This window comes from Salmo trutta, chromosome 7 (genome assembly GCF_901001165.1).
Source record: "Salmo trutta chromosome 7, fSalTru1.1, whole genome shotgun sequence".
Taxonomy (NCBI): Eukaryota; Metazoa; Chordata; class Actinopteri; order Salmoniformes; family Salmonidae; genus Salmo; species Salmo trutta.
Genome location: NC_042963.1, coordinates 52,205,086 through 52,226,002, shown reverse-complemented (window position 1 = coordinate 52,226,002; position 20,917 = coordinate 52,205,086). Strand labels below are relative to the sequence as shown.

At 45.2% G+C, this 20,917-nt stretch overlaps 1 protein-coding gene across 2 annotated transcripts in view; it reads right to left on the bottom strand.

Annotated features, from left to right (window-relative positions):
- LOC115197662 (filamin-C) overlaps positions 1-20,917 on the bottom strand; it is a 39,855-nt gene that overhangs the window by 8,125 nt on the left and 10,813 nt on the right. Inside the window, exons 5-35 of one of the 2 annotated variants that reach the window (XM_029759408.1) lie at positions 20,648-20,844; positions 20,263-20,425; positions 19,659-19,859; positions 19,300-19,434; positions 17,956-18,093; positions 17,534-17,660; positions 17,215-17,351; positions 16,818-17,011; positions 15,723-15,980; positions 15,360-15,483; positions 14,904-15,064; positions 14,338-14,719; positions 13,826-14,088; positions 13,311-13,589; positions 12,721-13,039; positions 10,298-10,471; positions 8,646-8,808; positions 7,967-8,127; positions 7,564-7,731; positions 7,208-7,331; positions 6,589-6,745; positions 5,958-6,147; positions 5,600-5,868; positions 4,635-4,731; positions 4,105-4,245; positions 3,756-3,884; positions 3,352-3,525; positions 2,737-2,898; positions 2,352-2,555; positions 1,683-1,835; positions 971-1,093 (exon numbers count right to left, since the gene is read on the bottom strand). In XM_029759408.1, coding sequence (XP_029615268.1) covers positions 971-1,093; positions 1,683-1,835; positions 2,352-2,555; positions 2,737-2,898; positions 3,352-3,525; positions 3,756-3,884; positions 4,105-4,245; positions 4,635-4,731; positions 5,600-5,868; positions 5,958-6,147; positions 6,589-6,745; positions 7,208-7,331; positions 7,564-7,731; positions 7,967-8,127; positions 8,646-8,808; positions 10,298-10,471; positions 12,721-13,039; positions 13,311-13,589; positions 13,826-14,088; positions 14,338-14,719; positions 14,904-15,064; positions 15,360-15,483; positions 15,723-15,980; positions 16,818-17,011; positions 17,215-17,351; positions 17,534-17,660; positions 17,956-18,093; positions 19,300-19,434; positions 19,659-19,859; positions 20,263-20,425; positions 20,648-20,844 — 5,667 coding nt within the window. The remainder of the gene's footprint in view (positions 1-970; positions 1,094-1,682; positions 1,836-2,351; positions 2,556-2,736; positions 2,899-3,351; positions 3,526-3,755; positions 3,885-4,104; positions 4,246-4,634; positions 4,732-5,599; positions 5,869-5,957; positions 6,148-6,588; positions 6,746-7,207; positions 7,332-7,563; positions 7,732-7,966; positions 8,128-8,645; positions 8,809-10,297; positions 10,472-12,720; positions 13,040-13,310; positions 13,590-13,825; positions 14,089-14,337; positions 14,720-14,903; positions 15,065-15,359; positions 15,484-15,722; positions 15,981-16,817; positions 17,012-17,214; positions 17,352-17,533; positions 17,661-17,955; positions 18,094-19,299; positions 19,435-19,658; positions 19,860-20,262; positions 20,426-20,647; positions 20,845-20,917) is intronic. The other variant, XM_029759409.1, reaches the window with a different exon arrangement.

Genomic DNA, 20,917 nt, shown 5'->3' with positions numbered 1-20,917 from the left:
TGCATGACAGAAGCAAGCTAACTCGTAGCTGTATGAAAGAAGCTAGCTGTATGAAAGAAGCTAGCTAACTCATAGCTGTATAACAGAAGCTAGCTAACTCATAGCTGTATGAAAGAAGCTAGCTAACTCGTAACTGTATGGAAGAAGCTAGCTAACTCGTAGCTGTATGACAGAAGCTAGCTAACTAGTAGCTGTATGGAAGAAGCTAGCTAACTCGTAGGTGCATGACAGAAGCAAGCTAACTCGTAGCTGTATGAAAGAAGCTAGCTGTATGAAAGAAGCTAGCTAACTCGTAGCTGTATGAAAGAAGCTAGCTGTATGAAAGAAGCTAGCTAACTCGTAGATGTATGAAAGAAGCTAGCTGTATGAAAGAAGCTAGCTAACTCGTAGATGTATGAAAGAAGCTAGCTGTATGAAAGAAGCTAGCTAACTCGTAGCTGTATGAAAGAAGCTAGCTGTATGAAAGAAGCTAGATAACTGGTAGCTGTATGAAAGAAGCTAGCTGTATGAAAGAAGCTAGATAACTGGTAGCTGTATGAAAGTTGATCGAAAGTTGATAGGATTAACAAACACCATTGCTGTCATTCTATAGATGATATCAACACAGCAATGTGGGGTACTTCAGCACTATGACAGCACCATGACAGCACTATGACAGCACCATGACAGCACCATGACAGCACTATGACAGCACTATGACAGCACCATGACAGCACCATGACAGCACTATGACAGCACCATGACAGCACCATGACAGCACTATGACAGCACTATGACAGCACCATGACAGCACCATGACAGCACTATGACAGCACCATGACAGCACTATGACAGCACTATGACAGCACCATGACAGCACTATGACAGCACCATGACAGCACTATGACAGCACCATGACAGCACTATGACAGCACCATGACAGTAATATCACAGCACTATGACAGTGTGATCATGTTTAGGCGGTGCTCACCAGGGATTTTCAGGTTGAGGCCACAGGCGCTGCCGACAGAGGCGATGGAGGGGGCTGTTCTCTTCCTAGTGATGCTCTCCTTCATCCTTCCTTCTCCTGTTACCTTCACTGTGAAAGGACTTCCTGTAGGGGCAGAGGAGCAGCCAATCAGAGGTCAGAGAGTAGGTTTGGGTGATATACCGTTTATACCGTATACCGGGGTATTTCGAAATACCGACGGTATGATTTTCAATCATGTTAAATATGGTGTGTGTGGGGGTGCCTGCTAAGTTAAGAAAAGCTATAAGAAATCTAAGATGTGTCAAATGATATCCAGCTCAGGGCTCCAGCTATGCACGTGGTTTGCTAACTTGCTAGCTAAGTGTCTAGATGTTAAGATCAAGCTTCTTGGTTACAGCAGAGACATTCAATCCCCTCCTGGATCAAGATCCCTGTTGCCTAAATTGTTTTGTGCGTAAAAAACAAATAGCAACCCTATCAGAGAGTACCAGCAACAGCCAATCAGAGAGGTCAGGGAGTAGTGTATCAGCCAATGAGAGAGGTCTGAAACCGGAATAGCCCTCTCAATCGTGCAGAAAAAAAATTCACAGGTAACAGTGACTGACAATGTTGTTCTATAATGAAATACAACCTCACCTAAACCAAGTTCATTTACTGATACAGTCATATTTCCATATATAGGAGATTGAAGTGAGACAGTAAAGCTACTAACCAGGGATGTGCTTATCAGAGAACTTGATGTTGATAATGTAGTTGCCTGGCTCTGTGGGGCAGTAACTGACTCTGCACGTCCCATCCTCCACATCCTCACAGTTTATATCCACTTTACTCGGACCCTCGATAGACAATCCCAGACCACCATAACCTGAGAGAAAGAGGGGAGGGAAGGGGTGGGGGGTGGAGAGAGAGAGAGAGAGAGAGAGAGAGAGGGAGAGAGAGGGAGAGAGAGAGAGAGAGAGAGAGAGAGGGAGAGAGAGAGAGAGAGAGAGAGAGAGAGAGAGAAAGAGAGAGAAAGAGAGAGAGAGAGAGAGAGAGAGAGAGAGAGAGAGAGAGCGAGAGAGAGAGAGAGAGAGAGAGAGAGAGAGAGAGAGAGAGAGACAGAGATAGAGAGAGATGGGAGGGAAAGAGAGAGAGAGATGGAGAAGAAAGAGAGAGATTGAAGAGAGAGAGGGAGATGAGAGAGAAAGACAGACAGAGAGAGATTGGAGAGGGCGAGAGAGCAAGAGATAGTAAGAGAGAGAGAGAGAAAGAGAGACAGATAGAGAGACAGGGGTAAGGTATGGTAAGACAGAAAAAGCATTTTATCTTGACCTAATATCAGTAGAATAAGCCCTCATGGTGGGCTAAAAGACATCCAAATAAACCCTGTTCCTAGTCTTACCTGCATTCCTAGTGTCCACAAAGAACTCAGCCATTTCAAAGGTGTGTGCCTCCACCAGTCCTTTACCAAAGGCCTTGACCCGGCTGGCCTCGCCAATCTCTGACTGGCCAACCTGGATCTTGAAGGGGCTGTTGGTCACGTGCTTACCACCCTTCTTCACGCTCACCTCGTGCTCTCCCACCTCCTTAGGGGTAAAGGAGATACCTGCGGACAGCGGGATGGAAGACAGGAGTGAATAATCTGGCCAGACTGAAATAATGAAGTGAAATGGAATAATTCAGTTTGCATCCAAGCTACTTCAGAGTAGGCTAAGGCAACCAAACCATGTATTCTACACCAATGGCCCAAACATCTTTGTACTTCTCAGGCCAGGCTAGCGTCTCACCGATGTGTCTGTTGGGCAGTCTCTTGAGCAGACAGGGCTCCTCGTTTCCTGATGGAGCTCTGATGCTAGCTGTCAGCAGGCTCAGGTCAGACTCTGTGATCTTCAGGGATAGATCTGCTGCTGTTCCCACGTTGAGCAGGGACGTCCTGATAGAGTCATCACCTGGACACAGAGAGGGGAAATAAAACATTTAGTAAACCATTATGAGAGAGAGAGAGGTGCGGCAGGTATCCTAGTGGTTAGAGCGTTGGGCCAGGAACTGAAAGGTTGCTAGATCAAATCCCCGAGCTGACAAGGTAAAAATCTGTCGTTCTGCCCCTGAACAAGACAGTTAACCCACTGTTCCCCGGTAGGCCGTCATTGGAATTTGTTCTTAACTGACTTGCCTGGTTAAATAAATAAAAAATGACTAAATGTTTATTGACCATTACAAACCATATAATACACAATTTATCAACCATTTCAATGGCGTTCACCCACTGTGCTCTGAATGCTAGCCGTTGTATTTGGATGAATTTACATGATCCTATGATCTGTCAAATTCTAAGGTCATACGAGGCTCTTCTCCAACCAAACACTGTGTCCAGTTATTTCAGTTCACTGTATTCCACTCACCAGTGATCTTAGCAGTGAAGGGACTGCCAGGGATGTGCTTGTTGTCAAACTTGACGATGATGTTGTAGTCTCCTGGTGAGGTGGGCAGGTAGGACACAGTACAGGTACCGTCCTTATTGTCTTTACAGCTGATCTCTGCCTTAGAGGGACCTTCCACAGCCAGGGACAGACCACCTGGGCGGGAGGGAGGGAGGGAGGATAGCTTCTGTTCAGCCTGAATTCTACATTTGCCTCTAACAATTCAAACCTATTCCTCAGCCATAAAAAGTATTTTTAGAGTTGAAGTAAACCTTTTTAGAGGGGTTTTACTGAACTGCCTACACCAAAAATAAACGGCAAATATGTTCTCCTATTATTGTGAATATAGAGGATCATCCTTGTAGAACGGTAAGAAAAAGTAGTACCTTCTCCAGCGTTCTTGGTGACGACGGTAAAGGTGGCGGGTTTGTTGACGGTGCCATGACACAGCCCAGGTCCATACGCTGTCACCAGACCACTGTTTATAGCGTCTACATAGAACTGGAGGGGACTTCCTGTAGGGGACAGAGATCATGGAGGGATGGGCCATCAGAAAATACTTTGGTCAATGTTTATTTTAAATTAATATATGTAAATATGCCTGTTGACACACTTGAGGTAAAAAAAAATATATATAATAATCTAAAAATAAGAAAGTCTCTTAATTGAGTATAACTGCATACATTGAGCCCTGGTTTAGTTTGAGGTGTTTTCCCCTCTGGTTATGAGTCGTACCTGGGATGTGGTTTCCTTCATACTTGATGTCCATCTCATGCAGACCCTTCTCAGTAGGGTTGAACTTGACTGTGATGGTCCCATCCTTGTTGTCGGTGATGTGGGGACGGGCCGTCTTACCGGAGGGCATACGCACCTCACCTGGGAAAGATACAAATTATATTTCATGAGTGTGTGTGTGTGTGTGTGTGTGTGTGTGTGTGTGTGTGTGTGTGTGTGTGTGTGTGTGTAGCAGTGAGTCAATGTATTGTCCTTTTAACACGATCATGCTGACCAGGACCTTACTATGCTGGCTGAGATATTTCCTTTCACACTGTTCTCTCCAGCAGTGTTCAGTTGAGCTCAGTAGTGTGAAAAGGGTTAATCTGTGTTCTACTGCTTTATGTGTGTGTGTGTGTGTGTGTGTGTGTGTGTGTGTGTGCGTGCGTGCGTGCGTGCGTGCGTGCGTGTGTGTGTGCGTGTGCGTGCGTGCGTGCGTGTGTGTGTGTGTGCGTGCTGTTGATTGTCAGTACAGAATGCAGTCCATGTACCTGTGATCGGTCCCTGCTGAACGGTGAATGGGATGACCAGGTTAAGAGGTCTGAACTGATCCATGCCATCACTAGGGACAACAGGCTCCTTGGTGGCCTATTGGGGGGAAAAGAGAGAAATACAGTCAGAATACTCAATCTACTGTAACTAGTTACTGTATTTCTAGCTGTAGGTGCAGACATTCAACTATTTTACAGTAACTACATGTAATGGGAAATGATTTGATTCATTATTGTCCGGTATTTAATTATGTTATCTACTGTTGTATTGATTATTAATGATATATAATACATCTATTTGGTATGAGCAGAGAGACGCTGACAGAGCCATTCCCCTGGGAGGGGAAACCTGAGACAACCATGTATTTTAGTACCATGTTAACTCCATGTTAACGTCACATTTAATGCCATGTTTGGGTAAGTCGCTTTCACCTGTTAGTCTATAATTAGTCCGTTGTAACTGACGAATGATGATCCTTTTACTTCTTAAACAGACCTTTGACCTGTTGAAGTGCTGACGTCATACTTGGCTAAGGTCACTGCCTTATTTGGAGTTTCCAACTAGATTTAGTGACGTTGACAGAACAGTTGTCTGCCGATAAGAGCCGTCTCTGAGGAGGCCAGTTACAACATTTTCTCTGCTTCTACGCTGGATTTGTCTCCTTGTTTGCAACTTGTATTAAACTCATTTGATTTATGATTGACACTATAAGCAACTGCTCTTCTGTTTTGTTTACGTGAAAACCCCCTTTACACTTTGATGCAATGTGTAGACTTCAGACTGGAGTCAATTCAGCTGCATTCAACCACTTTATACAGAGCTGGAATTCAGAACGGACCCTAACCCTGGTAGATACTTACATACCAGCATTCATGTATTAGTGATTATATCAAGCTATATCCATTCAACATATAAATGTAACTTCACCGCCATGTTGACAGTATTATCTCCCAGCAGTACTCACCGTTACGTGGAAGGGGCTCTTGGGGACGTGTTGTCCTCCGAAGCGGATGGTGATGACGTATTTCCCAGGTTCCGGAGCCGTGTAGTAGATGTCGTAGGTTCCGTCACGATTCTCCTGAACGTCCATGTCTAGCTCCACCCCCGCTGGGGTCGTCACCGAACAGGTCACCTTGCCCTTCCCTGCAGCCTTTGCGTCAACGGAGACGATGGTCTCTTCGTGCGCCTGCATCTTGGTCAGACCCGACGCCAGGGCACGGCCTCCGATAGACACTGGAAATAAAGTGAGAGAAAGGAATCACACTACTGAAAAACAGCTCAACTTTGGCTTTGTCGTCTAGTGAAGAGAGGACAAGACGTACCAGTAAGCAGACACTTGCTGGCGTCTCCAGTGGGCAGAGCTGAGATGCGGTAGGGGGAGTAGGGGATCTCGTCTCCTCCATACTTGATGGTGATGGTGTAAGGGCCGGTGGAGTCTGGTACATAGGACACTGTGTACGTCCCATCTCTGTTGTCATGGATAGTGGCCTTCTTTGGCTTGCCCTCAGGATCCTATGCAGGTCAGAAGATGTCATATTAGTATTTTTATTCAGCAGAACTTTTTATATAACAAAAAACGGGAATTACAGAACTGTCAACATTGACATTGACACATATATTCAGTATTATGTAGCCCGTGAGGAAATTAAACCCATAACCCTGGTGTTGCCCTTGTCTGACCTACTGAGACATCTACACTCTTAGAAAAAAAGAGGGTTCCAAAAGGGTTATTTGGCTGTCCCCATAGGAGAACCCTTTTTGGTTCCAGGTAGAACTCTTTTGGGTTTCATGTAGAACCCTCTGTGGAAAGGGTTCTACCTGAAACTCAAAAGGTTTCTACCTGGAACCAAATAGGGTTTTCCAAAGGCTTCTCCTATGGGGAAAGCTGAAGAACCCTTTTAGGTTCTAGAAGATAGTGTATTTCCTGTGTGTGGAGGAAGTTGATGTACTTACCAGTATCTGTACAGTGAGCAGTCCCTCTCCTGCGTCGCGGGCATCGATGGTGAACTCCACTGGTAGGCTGGCGGCCACACCTGATTTATCCAGACCTGGACCGCTGGCACGGACCTTACTGGCATCATGACCAGGCTGGGACCTCACCTTGAATGGACTGTGGATGGAGAGAGAAACAGAGAGAGAGAGAGAGAGAGAGAGAATGAGAGAGAGAAACAGAGAGAGAGAGAGAGAGTGAGAGAGGGAGATAGAGAGAGAGAGATATAGTGAGAGAGAATGACAGAGAGAGATATAGTGAGAGAGAATGACAGAGAGAGATATAGTGAGAGAGAAATGAGAGAGAGAGAAATGTCTTTATTCTTTTGAAACTTCTGTGAGTGTAATGTTTACTGTTAATTTGTATTGTTTATTTCACTTGTGTTTATTATCTATTTCACTGGCTTTGGCAATGTTAACATATGTTTCCCATGCCAATAAAGCCCTTACATTGAAATTGAATTGAAATGAATTGAGAGAAATAAGAGAGAAGAAAGCATGTGATGATCCTATTGAAAAGGTCAGAAAAGTCAATATGTGTATTTCAGGGTTTGTGTTGAATCTCGTGGCCAGCCTGTCTCACCTGCGAGGGACCTCCTGGTCTCCGTATTTGACAGACACAGTGTAAGGGCCGTCCTGAGCTGGGGTGTAGTTGACCGTGTGTGTCCCATCACCGTTGTTCTTCACAGCAACAGGCTCAGCAGAACCTATGGACAACAAATCACATTCAAATAAGTGTGTGTGTGTGTATGCAAATATGTAAGTGTGCTTATGTGTGTTTGTGTGAGCTTGTATGATTGTGTGTGTGTGTGTGTGTGTGTGTGTGTGTGTGTGTGTGTGTGTGTGTGTGTGTGTGTGTGTGTGTGTGTGTGTGTGTGTGTGTGTGTGTGTGTGTGTGTGTGTGTGTGTGTATGTGCGTGCGTGTTTCTCTCCTCTCACCTGATGGTCCTGTTAGCTGTACTTCCACTTTTGCCTTTCCAGCCTGGGTAGCGTCCACAGTAAAGGCCTGAGGCACGTGGGCTCTGACTCCATCCCCCAGCCCTGGACCTGAGCACTTCACCTTACTGGGATCTACCACGTCCTTCACTGGCACACGGAACGGACTGCCTGCAGGGACACAGACAGAGACACAGACAGAAACACCGTATGGTCAGCGTTTACAGTGGGAGGACAGATGTACCATTATCATTCTGCTTCTAGCAAATCCTCCGGTTGCCAACTCAATCCCCAAACAGAATGTTTCCCAATCAGACCTGGGATTCAAACTGGTGACCCTCCGATTGCTGGCCCACCTCTGTAACATCTAGGCTACCCATCACCCAGTATGTGTAGGACACATTACCTGGAATGGGGTGTCCTCCGAAGTTGATGTTGACGTCGTATTCTCCAGGCGTGAAGGGAACGTATTCTACGCTGCAGCTGCCATCTTTGTTGTCTTTACAGGTCATCTTAGCCTCAGAGGCTCCCTCGATGGTCAGGCCCAGGCCTCCAGTACCAGCACCCCTAGAGAACACACACATCACCCACTTTAATAACAGCCGTTTCACATCTGTTACACTGCTTTCCAAGGAGAGACGCTGTTATAAAGGCTTTCTTACTATTGGAGGAGTTCTTTAAGCAATAAGGCCAGAGGAGGTGTGGTATATGGCCAATATACCATGGCTAAGGTGGTATATTGGCCATATACCACAAACCCCTGAGGTGCCTTATTGCGATTATAAACTGGTTACCAACATAATTAGAGCAGTAAAAATACATGTTTTGTCATTCCCGTGGTATACGATCTGATATACCACGGCTGTCAGCCAATCAGGATTCAGGACTCGAACCACCCGGTTTATAATTATTTTCCCGTTTTAGTAATTTAGCAGACGAAGAAGAATCAGTCCACTTAAACTGAAGTAAAACAACAACAAATGAAGACGATGATTATGATCACAAACAACAAGTACAACATTTAAATGTTTTTCTATTGGATTTGTGAACGATAAGGGCTGCGGTCCCATTGTGTTTTATTATACCTGGTCTCGACGGTGAAGCAGTTGGGTTTGTTGATAAGTCCTCCCTCCAGGCCCGGCCCGTAGGCCCTGACCCGGGTGGGGTCACAGCCCTCCACCACAGACACCCTGAACGGACTCTTAGGGACCGCCACGTCATCATACAACACCTCAATCAGGTGCATACCTGGAACAGACCACAGAGAGGATTTCAGTGTCTCTCATTGTCTGACCAATACACAGGATTTCACAGGATTTTGTATATTGGCCACGCTTGCTTTACTGTGCAAGGCAATGAAGTTTTATCTATCTAAGATGCTTTTCAGCACCTTTCTGATATGAGTGAACCTTCCTAACATTCGTTCAGATGATGAATGAGACTTGGGGGTACGGTAACACGATAATCATCTTGACTACACAACAAGAACACTTCTGTCGATCATTTGTTATACCGTAACACCATTTACTTTGTGATCTCAGTCAGAGAGCTTTGTATGCTCTCTCTCTCTCTGCTCTCTCGCTCTCTGCTCTCTTTCTGCTCTCTCTCTGCTCTTTCTCTGCTCTCTCTCTGCTCTCTCTGTCTGCTCTCTCTCGCTCTCTCTCTGCTCTCTCTCTCTGCTCTCTCTCTCTCGCTCTCTCTGCTCTCTCTCTTTCTGCTCTCTCTCTGCTCTCTCTCTGCTCTCTCTCTGCTCTCTCTCTGCTCTCTCTCTCTCTGCTCTCTCTTTCTCTGCTCTCTTTCTGCTCTCTCTCTCTGCTCTCTCTTTCTCTGCTCTCTCTGCTCTCTCTTTCTCTGCTCTCTTTCTGCTCTATCTCTCTCTGCTCTCTTTCTGCTCTCTCTCTCTGCTCTCTCTTTCTCTGCTCTCTTTCTGCTCTCTCTCTCTGCTCTCTCTTTCTCTGCTCTCTCTGCTCTCTCTTTCTCTGCTCTCTTTCTGCTCTCTCTCTCTGCTCTCTCTTTCTCTGCTCTCTCTGCTCTCTCTTTCTCTGCTCTCTCTGCTCTCTCTTTCTCTGCTCTCTCTCTGCTCTCTCGCTCTCTGCTCTCTTTCTGCTCTCTCTCTGCTCTTTCTCTGCTCTCTCTCTGCTCTCTCTCTCTGCTCTCTCTCGCTCTCTCTCTGCTCTCTCTCTTTCTGCTCTCTCTCTGCTCTCTCTCTGCTCTCTCTCTGCTCTCTCGCTCTCTCTCTGCTCTCTCTCTTTCTGCTCTCTCTCTGCTCTCTCTGCTCTCTCTCTCTGCTCTCTCTTTCTCTGCTCTCTTTCTGCTCTCTCTCTCTGCTCTCTCTTTCTCTGCTCTCTCTGCTCTCTCTTTCTCTGCTCTCTTTCTGCTCTATCTCTCTCTCTCTTTCTCTGCTCTCTCTCTCTGCTCTCTCTTTCTCCCCTTCACTCAGACCACTTCTCCTCTGCCTCATTAAGTATTTATACCCTGTTCTCTCTCTATCTAGTCCCAAATGGATCCTCCAACACTTGCTGGGTGTGTCAACTAAAACCCTCTATTCCATCTTCAGCTACTTCCTCTAAGGTATGTATAGCTACATTTCCCCTACTGGAGTGAAATTAGTGGAATCATTTATCTTTCTGTTCTATAATCCATTCACTAACATTATCAACAACGTTGAAATTACTGGAATAAAATAACAACAAGGAGGCTAACAGTTCAGGTCTTCCACTTGGAGGTTATTTCTTACCGTCCTCGAAGGCGGTATACTCCACTCTGTAGGTTCCGTCTCCCTTGTCTGTGATGTAGGCGTCTGTGTTGGCGCCTGAAGGGTTGATGATGCGTGCTTTCACGTGGTCACCGCCACTCTTGGTCGTTTTACGGGCGTCCACGATGAAGTGGGTGGTGACCTCCTTGAGGACTCCTATAAACACGGATGACCGTAGGGAGAATGGTTAGCTACTGTAATTGTTAGCACGTTAGCCTTTGCAAGTGAATTATAGTAACCTTAGCTATAATGGTCTTGGCAATAGTAGCCTTTAGTAGTAAACTATAGTACCCATAGCCTTTAGCGATAATGACCTTTACCAGTAAGCTATAGTAACCTTAGCCTTTAGCTATAGTAACCTTAGCCTTAAGCTATATTGACCTTTACCAGTAAGCTATAGTAACCTTAGCCTTTAGCTATAGTAACCTTAGCCTTTAGCTATAGTATACTACAGGGGTCTTCTCTTGCCCAGTGACCCCCTCCCAGGCAAAACGGTGACCCAGGAACCCCCATATATGTCAGCAAACAAAATGTATTTAACATCTTGTCTTATCATCAGGTGAATGATAATGTCAAGGAGAAGTAATCAACATTTTAAAATGAATAGATTTTAACCTCCACACATTATAATTGGAAGAGGACGTGTAAACTCTAACATCCAAACACATTTTCGCTAAGAGCAGCTGTTTAGCTGGTTAAACGAAGGTTAGACATGTGTTGGCAAAAATGAATGTCCAAGTTGAGAAACCTTACCAGCAGCACTGCCACACTGGTAGTCTATTGACTGGTAGACTATTGACTGGTAGACTATTGACTGGTAGACTATTGACTGGTAGACTATTGACTGGTAGTCTATTGACTGGTAGTCTATTGACTGGTAGTCTATTGACTGGTAGTCTATTGACTGGTAGGCTATTGACTGGTAGTCTATTGACTGGTAGTCTATTGACTGGTAGTCTATTGACTGGTAGACTATTGACTGGTAGTCTATTGACTGGTAGTCTATTGACTGGTAGTCTATTGACTGGTAGACTATTGACTGGTAGTCTATTGACTGGTAGTCTATTGACTGGTAGTCTATTGACTGGTAGCCTATTGACTGGTAGACTATTGACTGGTAGTCTATTGACTGGTAGTCTATTGACTGGTAGTCTATTGACTGGTAGCCTATTGACTGGTAGTCTATTGACTGGTAGTCTATTGACTGGTAGTCTATTGACTGGTAGCCTATTGACTGGTAGTCTATTGACTGGTAGTCTATTGACTGGTAGTCTATTGACTGGTAGCCTATTGACTGGTAGCCTATTGACTGGTAGTCTATTGACTGGTAGTCTATTGACTGGTAGCCTATTGACTGGTAGTCTATTGACCGGTAGCCTATTGACCGGTAGCCTATTGACCGGTAGTCTATTGACCGGTAGACTATTGACTGGTAGTCTATTGACTGGTAGACTATTCAAAGCCTATGTCAGATACTCCAGTGAGTGTAATTGAGTTGAGAAATAAAGTTGACATCATTAGAAGATGTGTTTATTCTGTTGTTGCTAGCGATATTCATAAAGTAAAATAAATGCTTTATATATTTCCGGGGACCCCCGGTTAAATACCCTTGGAATAGTAGTCTTTATCTATAACAGCTTTCGCCATTGTAGTCTTTATCTGTAGTAGCATTTAGCTATAGCTATAGTAGTCTTTATCTGTAGTAGCATTTAGCTATAGCTATAGTAGTCTTTATCTATAGTAGCATTTAGCTATAGCTATAGTAGTCTTTATCTATAGTAGCATTTAGCTTTCGCCATAGTAGTCTTTATCTGTAGTAGCATTTAGCTATAGCTATAGTAGTCTTTATCTGTAGTAGCATTTAGCTTTCGCCATAGTAGTCTTTATCTGTAGTAGCATTTAGCTATAGCTATAGTAGTCTTTATCTGTAGTAGCATTTAGTTTTCGCCATAGTAGTCTATATCTGTAGTAGCATTTAGCTTTCGCCATAGTAGTCTATATCTGTAGTAGCATTTAGCTATAGCTATAGTAGTCTTTATCTGTAGTAGCATTTAGCTATAGCTATAGTAGTCTTTATCTGTAGTAGCATTTAGCTTTCGCCATAGTAGTCTTTATCTGTAGTAGCATTTAGCTTTCGCCATAGTAGTCTATATCTGTAGTAGCATTTAGCTTTCACCATAGTAGTCTTTATCTGTAGTAGCATTTAGCTATAGCTATAGTAGTCTTTATCTGTAGTAGCATTTAGCTTTCGCCATAGTAGTCTTTATCTGTAGTAGCATTTAGCTTTCGCCATAGTAGTCTTTATCTGTAGTAGCATTTAGCTATAGCTATAGTAGTCTTTGCTATAGACTACTGTAACATGCATCGACAGAAGAACCACTCCATCCCTACTCCCTCCTCCTTACCTCTGGGCTCCACCCCTGGTCCATAGACCTGCACTCCGCTGGTGTCCACAGCCGGCTCCACCTGGATGACCGCGGGGAACTTGGGTACAACATGACCCCCGTACTTGATGGTAATGGTGTGTGTGCCGTGGAAGGGTGGGATGTAGGTGACAGAGAAGGTCCCATCTGCAGTCTTCTGGATGTGGACCTCAGCCTGAGCCCCGGACTCAGAGACGATCTCAATGGTGAGTTCAGCCTCTCCAGCACTGGTGCAGTCCACTGTGAAGTAGGCTGGTTCCCCTGCCTTGGCCTTCTCCAGGCCTGGCCCACTGGCTGTTACCTGTAGAGTTAGGTTTGGTTTAGGTTTAGCTTTAGGTTCAGGCTTAGGTTTATGTCTTGGTTTAGGTTCAGATTTAGGCTTAAGTTAAGGTTTATTTTCGACATCTTTGTACTTACGCTGAAACACACATACTATCTCAAATGTGATGTCCTACAATACTTTAAGATATAAAGCATATAATGATCCTAAATACACGGACAGTGTATCTGTAAATCATACACAACAAACAGGCCTATCAATAAATCACCAACTAGGCATATAGCAGGTGTACCTTGCTGGGGTCCAGACATGGCTTCACAGCTGCTTTGAAGGGAGACCCAGGGATGTGCTGCTCTCCAAACAGGATGTTGATGGCGTACTCTCCAGCCTCAGTGGGCAAGTAGGAAACTGAGCAGGTTCCATCTCCGTTGTCCTGGCACTCAATCTTAGCCTCGCACGGCCCCTCCACCGTCAGGCCCAGCCCACCGGCGCCCGCTCCTTTGGTGTCGATGGCGAATGGAGCTGGTTTACCCACAATGCCTCCCTTCAGGCCTGGGCCATAAGCGCGCACCTGAGGGAGAGAAGAATTGGAAATGAGTGCGCCTCATGTCAGAACCGCTGGACTGCTAAGCTTCAGTACAGCCGTCTGGTTGCTGACATAAGCATGTCTGCTCACGTACTGCTTATGACTGTGCTATGCATGGGTTATGAATGTTTTATGAAGTTCTTATGTAGGTATCCTTCAAATGAAGTGTTACCCACTCAGGGAAAGTGATAGTGATGATTTTATAAACTTTTATATTTGACCTTTGAGGGGTCAGCAGGCATCACTCCCTCTACTGCGAAGGGGGATCCAGGGACGGGGTTCCCATCATAGCTGACGTCCACCTTGTAAGGCCCCTCCTCTGGGGGGATATACTTCACAGAGTGGGCGCCATTGGCCGCGTCTGACTCCAGCTTGCAGGGGATTGGTCGGCCGGAGGGTGAGGTCATCTTGACGGCTACCTCGCCCTGCCCACCAGCTCCCTTGGTGTTGATGGAAAACTCCTGGTCCTTGCCCACCTCCACTTCTATAAGACAACCACCACATGGACACATTTAAATCAACCGCCAACAACAAAACACGTTTACAGCTGTCCAGTCTCAGACAAGGCAATCAAAAATGTACTTCTGTACATGTCACAGCACAATTTTGATTCAATATTTACAATTGACTCCTCCAGGCAGTCATTGATGAGAAGAGAACCAAAGCAGAGCTGAATTCAAGAAGTGGGCCCCTTCAACCTTACTTTATATTGTGTACAAAGTTGAGAACTTACTGGTGTCGAGTCCTGTAACCTTGACCTTTCCCAGATCTATAGGAGGAGCCACAGTAATATTGAAGGGGCTCTTGGGAATGGGGTCCCCTCCATGGGTGACGGAGATGGTCATCTGGCCCTGTTGAACAGCGGTGTACTTGACGGTGTAGGAGTAGTCATGGTTGTCGATGATCTCAAAGTCCCTCACGGCTTCCCCCTTCAGGCCAGCTGCTGTGAACTGGACCTCAGGCTTGGCCTTGCCTGCTCCCTTGGTAAAGATGGTGAAGTGGGTCGGAGTACCCACCTCCACGCCTGTCTTGTTGAGTCCTGGGCCCTCAGCCCTCACTTTGCCAGCATCATGGGAAGGATCAACCTTAATTCTGAATGGACTGATGGGTATTTCCTGGAAAACAAATATGGGAATAGTTTTGTTGCTGTACACTTTTTAATAAAAAACTTGAACACAGATCTAACTTCTGTGCCATTAGGGTCAACCTTAGAAGCTAGAAGTATTATTATAGCTGTAATGCTAAGCCACATAGTAACAGTAACCCTCAACTGAAGGATTCTGGGAAATGTAGTTTTACCTGCTCAGCGAACAGCACCATGATGGTGTATTTCCCTGCGCCAGGAGGAGTGTACTTGACAGTGAAGGTGTCATTGTCGTTCTTGATGATGTCAAAGTCGATGTCAGCCTCAGCTGGACCCACCACTCCTGGAGCACACTTGATCCCAATGCTAATGTCTCCTGTGGGAGGTCAATGGATAAACATTCATTTCATATCTATATATGAAGAAATCTCATAACACTGTAGCCATAGTAGCCATACATTTCTGATCTTTTACAGATGCAGGCACTAAAGTTAGGTTGGTATTAGCAAGAACAAGTGCAAGACAATGGTCAACTGCCTTCTCTATGGAAGAAATGCTTTTAATTGGGTTCTAACAGGGTGACAAGGTTCTACCTGGAACCCTGCAGGGTTCTTCTACAGGAACAAGCTGAAGAACCTTTTGAGTAGTATTTCCTATTCAGACACACGTACCTTGTCCAGCCTCGGCACAGTCCACAGTGAAGTAGGTGGGCTCGTTGGCCTTGAGTCCTGTCTTCTCCACTCCTGGACCATACACCTTGACCTTGGCTGGGTGGCAGCCCTCTCCAACAATCACCTATACACACAGACACAGTACTTGGCACACAGCACTATGGTTGCTACCTAAAGTAGTCTTATCCATTTCTAGTGGAGTGTAAGAAAGAGTAGAGTGGCTGAGCTTACGTAACTGCCTCGTCTGTCTGAGACCTGAAGACTCCCCGTCCCTGACATAATGCCTTTAACTCAGCAGGCTAATGAAGTCTGGTAATGCACAGGAGATCTGGGTTCGAACCCCAGTGGGTTGTTCCTACTCACCCTGAAGGGGCTGTTGGGCACGTTGACGTCTCCCCAGGTGATGATGATGGTGTGTTTGATGGGCTTGGTGGGGATGTACACACACAGGAAGGTGCCGTCACCCTTGTCAGTGATCTTAATGTCGATGGTGACGCCCTCTGTATCCTGGGCGTAGATCTTGAGGTGGCCGTTGCCAGCCTCGCGGGCATCGATGGTGAACTCTGCCGGTTTGTTTACAATGACCCCAGTGGGCGCCAGACCTGGACCGAAAGCTTTCACCTGCAGATGAGGCATATTCTGAGTTTTTATTATGTATTTATATGTATGTGTTAGTTTATTTGTTTGTTTATGTGTTCATTTACTTGTTTGTTTATGTGTTAGTTTATTTGTTTATGTGTTAGTTTATTTGTTTGTTTATGTGTTAGTTTACTTGTTTGTTTATGTGTTAGTTTGTTTGTTTATGTGTTAGTTTATTTGTTTGTTTGTGTTAGTTTATTTGTTTGTTTATGTGTTAGTTTGTGTTTTTGTGTGTGTTTATGTGTGTGTTTTTGTGTGTTTTTGTGTGTGTTTATGTGTGTGTTTATGTATGTGTTTATGTGTGTGTTTTTGTGTGTGTTTATGTGTGTGTTTATGTGTGTGTTTATGTGTGTGTTTATGTGTGTGTTTATGTGTGTGTTTTTGTGTGTGTTTATGTGTGTGTTTATGTGTGTGTTTATGTGTGTGTTTATGTGTGTGTTTATGTGTGTGTTTATGTGTTAGTTTATGTGTGTGTTTATGTGTGTGTTTATGTGTGTGTTTATGTGTGTGTTTATGTGTGTGTTTATGTGTGTGTTTATGTTTGTGTTTATGTGTGTGTTTATGTGTGTGTTTATGTGTGTGTTTATGTGTGTGTTTTTGTGTGTGTTTATGTGTGTGTTTATGTGTGTGTTTATGTTTGTGTTTATGTGTGTGTTTATGTGTGTGTTTATGTGTGTGTTTATGTGTGTGTTTTTGTGTGTGTTTATGTGTGTGTTTATGTGTGTGTTTATGTTTGTGTTTATGTGTGTGTTTTTGTGTTTTATAAAGACTACCACTCCTGTAAGGGCGGAGCTAGCTGGAGTGGTGGGTGGAGCTAACCTTCTCAGGAAAGCAGTCATTGGCTGCAGGCAGGATGTGGGCCATGAAGGGGCTGTCCTTGATGTCTTCGTCATCACAGATGACATGGACGGCGTAGTCACCTGGCTCAGTGGGCCAATAGCGGACATCGCAGGAGCCGTCACCCTTATCGTCACATTCTATCTTAGCCTGGGACGGACCCTCGATGGAGAAACCTAGAGAGAGGAGGGCGTATGAAGAACTTTAGACTTTAGTCTCCTAATCAGTGAAGAGGCATCCAGTTAATGTCCCCTTGTACACCTGTAAGAATACCAACTGAACTGGTGTCTTCAGAGAAGAAGCAGTATACCTAATCCATTACTCTACTGGTTCAACTACATTACCCACAATGCCCGAGGGCCCTCATGTCCTGACTTACCCAGAGTTCCTACTTCGGTGCCGATGGCCTCGACCACGAAGTCAGCTGACTTGCCCACCTGGCCGGTCAGCAGGCCGGGGCCCCAAGCTCTCACCTTCTGAGGGCCAACCTCCTCACTCACCTCCACCTCGAAGGGACTGAGGGAGACACAGACACAACTTTTAATCAAGATAAAACCGTAGTATACACTTACATTTAGCTAATAGTCTTAGCCTGATTCCAGATCAGTGCTAAGGTAGGTAAATCCTAAGTAGTATTGTATGAAGTTGTCTGTGTTAAAGTGAGTCAGGGCCTGGTTGGTGGATAGTATAATCCTCACCTGCGTGGGATGAGTTGTCCTCCCCAGGTGATGTTAACTGTGTATTTACCAGTCTGGACAGGGAGATATTCACACTCATAGACACCATCACCAATATCCTTAACTTTCACTGGTGCCTCTGCTCCACCTGAGAGGAGAAGCACAGTATGATTACTAACAGGACCTTGTTGTAGTCTCTGATACAGCCTCCGATGCACATCACAAATCCATGACCCAATAAACTATAGAGGGAACAAACAAAGAGGAAGTCAAAGTATTACATTGAAAGATTAAAGAGAAGATCAGCAAGTTGTATGAAGAGAGAGTTACCAGAGAGAGATGATTGAGGGTAATAAAATAGTAGTAAAGGAGAAAAGAGGAGAGAGAGAAAGGAGGAGAGAGATAAGAGCGAAAGGAGGAGAGAGAGAAGAGTGCTGACTCACTTGGTCCAGTCACTGAGACCTTGAGCTCTCCGCTGCCGGCTCCCTTGGTGAAGACCTTGAAGTCTGCCACCTCCTTCACCCTCACCCCCTTAGGCTGGAGGCCTCGGCCCGTGGCACGACACGCGTTGGCATTGATGGCTGGAGAGGGAGAGAGAGGGGTGGTTAAGGACAGTGCAACATAGACTGGCCTAACAGTATAGGACCTATTGGAGCTGACAGGAGCTGGGTCATATTAGTGGCAGCAAGATAGATAGATAGATAGATAGATAGATAGATAGATAGATAGATAGATAGATAGATAGATAGATAGATAGATAGATAGATAGATAGATAGATAGATAGATAGATAGATAGATAGATAGATAGATAGATAGATAGATAGATAGATAGATAGATAGATAGATAGATAGATAGATAGATAGATAGATAGATAGATAGATAGATAGATAGGTAGGTAGGTAGGTAGGTGGGTGGGTGGGTGGGTGGGTGGGTGGGTGGGTGGGTGGGTGGGTGGGTGGGTGGGTAGGTAGGTAGGTAGGTAGGTAGGTAGGTAGGTAGGTAGGTAGGTAGGTAGGTAGGTAGGTAGGTAGGTAGGTAGGTAGGTAGGTAGGTAGGTAGGTAGGTAGGTAGGTAGGTAGGTAGGTAGGTAGGTAGGCAGGCAGGCATTCACATACGGTATAACACCATATGCAAACAAGACGCTGCAAAGAATGACTTCTTGAAGGACACAGAGCATCATCAGTCAATCAATTCCCATAGGATGCCAGCTATGAACACAATGCAGCATAGGAGGAATAGCACAGTGCTGAATGTAGGACAGTCAAATTGTATAATACGCAATCATGTAATGGTCGCAGCATGAGAACATGAATGGCGATTCCAGGCATCAACTGACAAAATGACGTTTCATGGAAGCGCTGATTGCAGGCTTGGCTATACTCATTAGTTTGAAGCAATCAAACCTATGAATTCTAACCCAAGATCAAGGAGTCACAGCAAGCAATAAACATTTGACACTGCATTTTCGTAATGCAATCTGTGAAGCACTGGCTCACAAAGACTAAAATAAACTTCCCTGGATAGTTTCCTAATACAACATTCACTTTGCTACAAAATAGGGCTAGAAATATCTGTCTCCAACATCAAGCTGCCACAGGCGAGGCGGCAGGCGCCCAAGCAAGTCACTCAGATGGTTCAGCGTTGCCCTCGTCACAGGAAGCATACAGGGCATCTGCAAGGCATAGGGCAAATGGCATAGAGTATAGTGCACAGGGACGGTGGGCACGGCTAGCATATCAGCGGGCAAAACGGGCGCAGGCGTCCACCTGGAGGGCCCATACTAACTTGGTCGACCCTTTTTGCCTTTGGGGGTAGGGACACCCCCTTTCTTGCCCGCTGGCCCCTTCTCTCCCCCGGGAGAGGTGAAGGCAGACTGGGGGATAATCTGAACTGGAGGAGGACCCACCATAGAGGGAGGAGCTACAAATCACAGACAGGATGTTAATTTAACTTTAACATAGTACACTAACTGGTCTTAGTCGTCGTGACAACCTGTTAGTACCACCGAGGGATCGAGATAGTTGTAGACTGTGGAACTAGAGAGTGACAGATCAACAACGGAACGACACAATTTTACAACAGTGATTTTTGTAGTGACAGTTGGTGATAGTTAGTGACAGTTAGTTAGCTCAGTGCTAACTCACCCTCTGCGATTTGAACTTTGAAGGGGCTCTTGGGGATCTCCTGACCCGCGAACAGGATGTGGATGGTGTGGGGGCCCTCCAACATGGGCCGGTAGGTGCAACGGAAAACACTGTCCCCCTTGTTTTCCAAGATCAGTTCCACTGTGTCTTTCTTCCCCTCAGGGTCCACGATGACAACGCTCACATCACCATTACCAGCACCTGTACAAGACAACAGGAAGACACCAATCAAAATGCTGTTAATCAACCATGTGATCAAAACAAGGAAACATGGACAAACCATGCGATCAAAACAAGGAAACATGCATGGACATTGTTGTGGGCCCTCAGAGTAAATGCATAGCCGCAGGAAGTTGTTTGGGGGTTAAACAAAATGTTGCCGGCGCTACAGATGGCTATATCAGTCTGCTAATACAGGACTATTAAAGGCTAAGCTACAACACTACAACAAAAATATGTCAATAATTCAGGGGCTGCTGTAGCATCCTCCGTAAATGTTTTGATTCCTTCTAGTTTCTCCAGTTTGGCCAGCAACTAAACTGATCAGTGTGTTTCTTGTCCAACCTTGTTGAAGACCGAACATTGTTGACTTCCCACTCCTTACCTGCAGTGTAGATGTCGAAATAGGTGGGTTTGTTGGCCACGTTTCCGGTAGGTTCCAGCCCTGGTCCTCTGGCCTGGACCTTGTTGGGATCCCCCATGGCCTTGGCAACGTTCACTGTGTAGGGACTCTTGTCAATGTCCTGCCCTGCAAACAGCACTTTAACCTGAGGGGGGAAAACATTCAAATGTTCCTGTAAGTTTCCAATGCTCTAGTGGTACACTGTGACGATGAGACGTGTAGATTGTAAAATAAAGACAAGTAAAGTTAAGTCAAATCAAGTCAAGTCAAGAAAACATATGTAAAGTAATGTACAGTTTTAGCAAAGCGACGTAAAGAATACATAACATAAATCTACACGGGATATTGATGGCAGCAGTTTGTTTACCTTGTGGACACCCTCAACCTTGGGTACGTAAGTGACAGTGTAGGTCCTGTTTTTGTCATTGTTGAAGACCACCGTAGCTTCCTCAGTGTGTCCCTCAGGATCGGTCACATAGACCAGCACCTCAGCCTGACCTGCCTGCAGAGTCTCCACTGTGAACACTGCTGGCTTCAGAACCATGTTTCCATGGGAATCAATACCTACGCCAGGGAGGGGGAGATAGCGAGTTAGATATGTTTGAGTCTATGTATATAAAACAATTAATGATGCTTA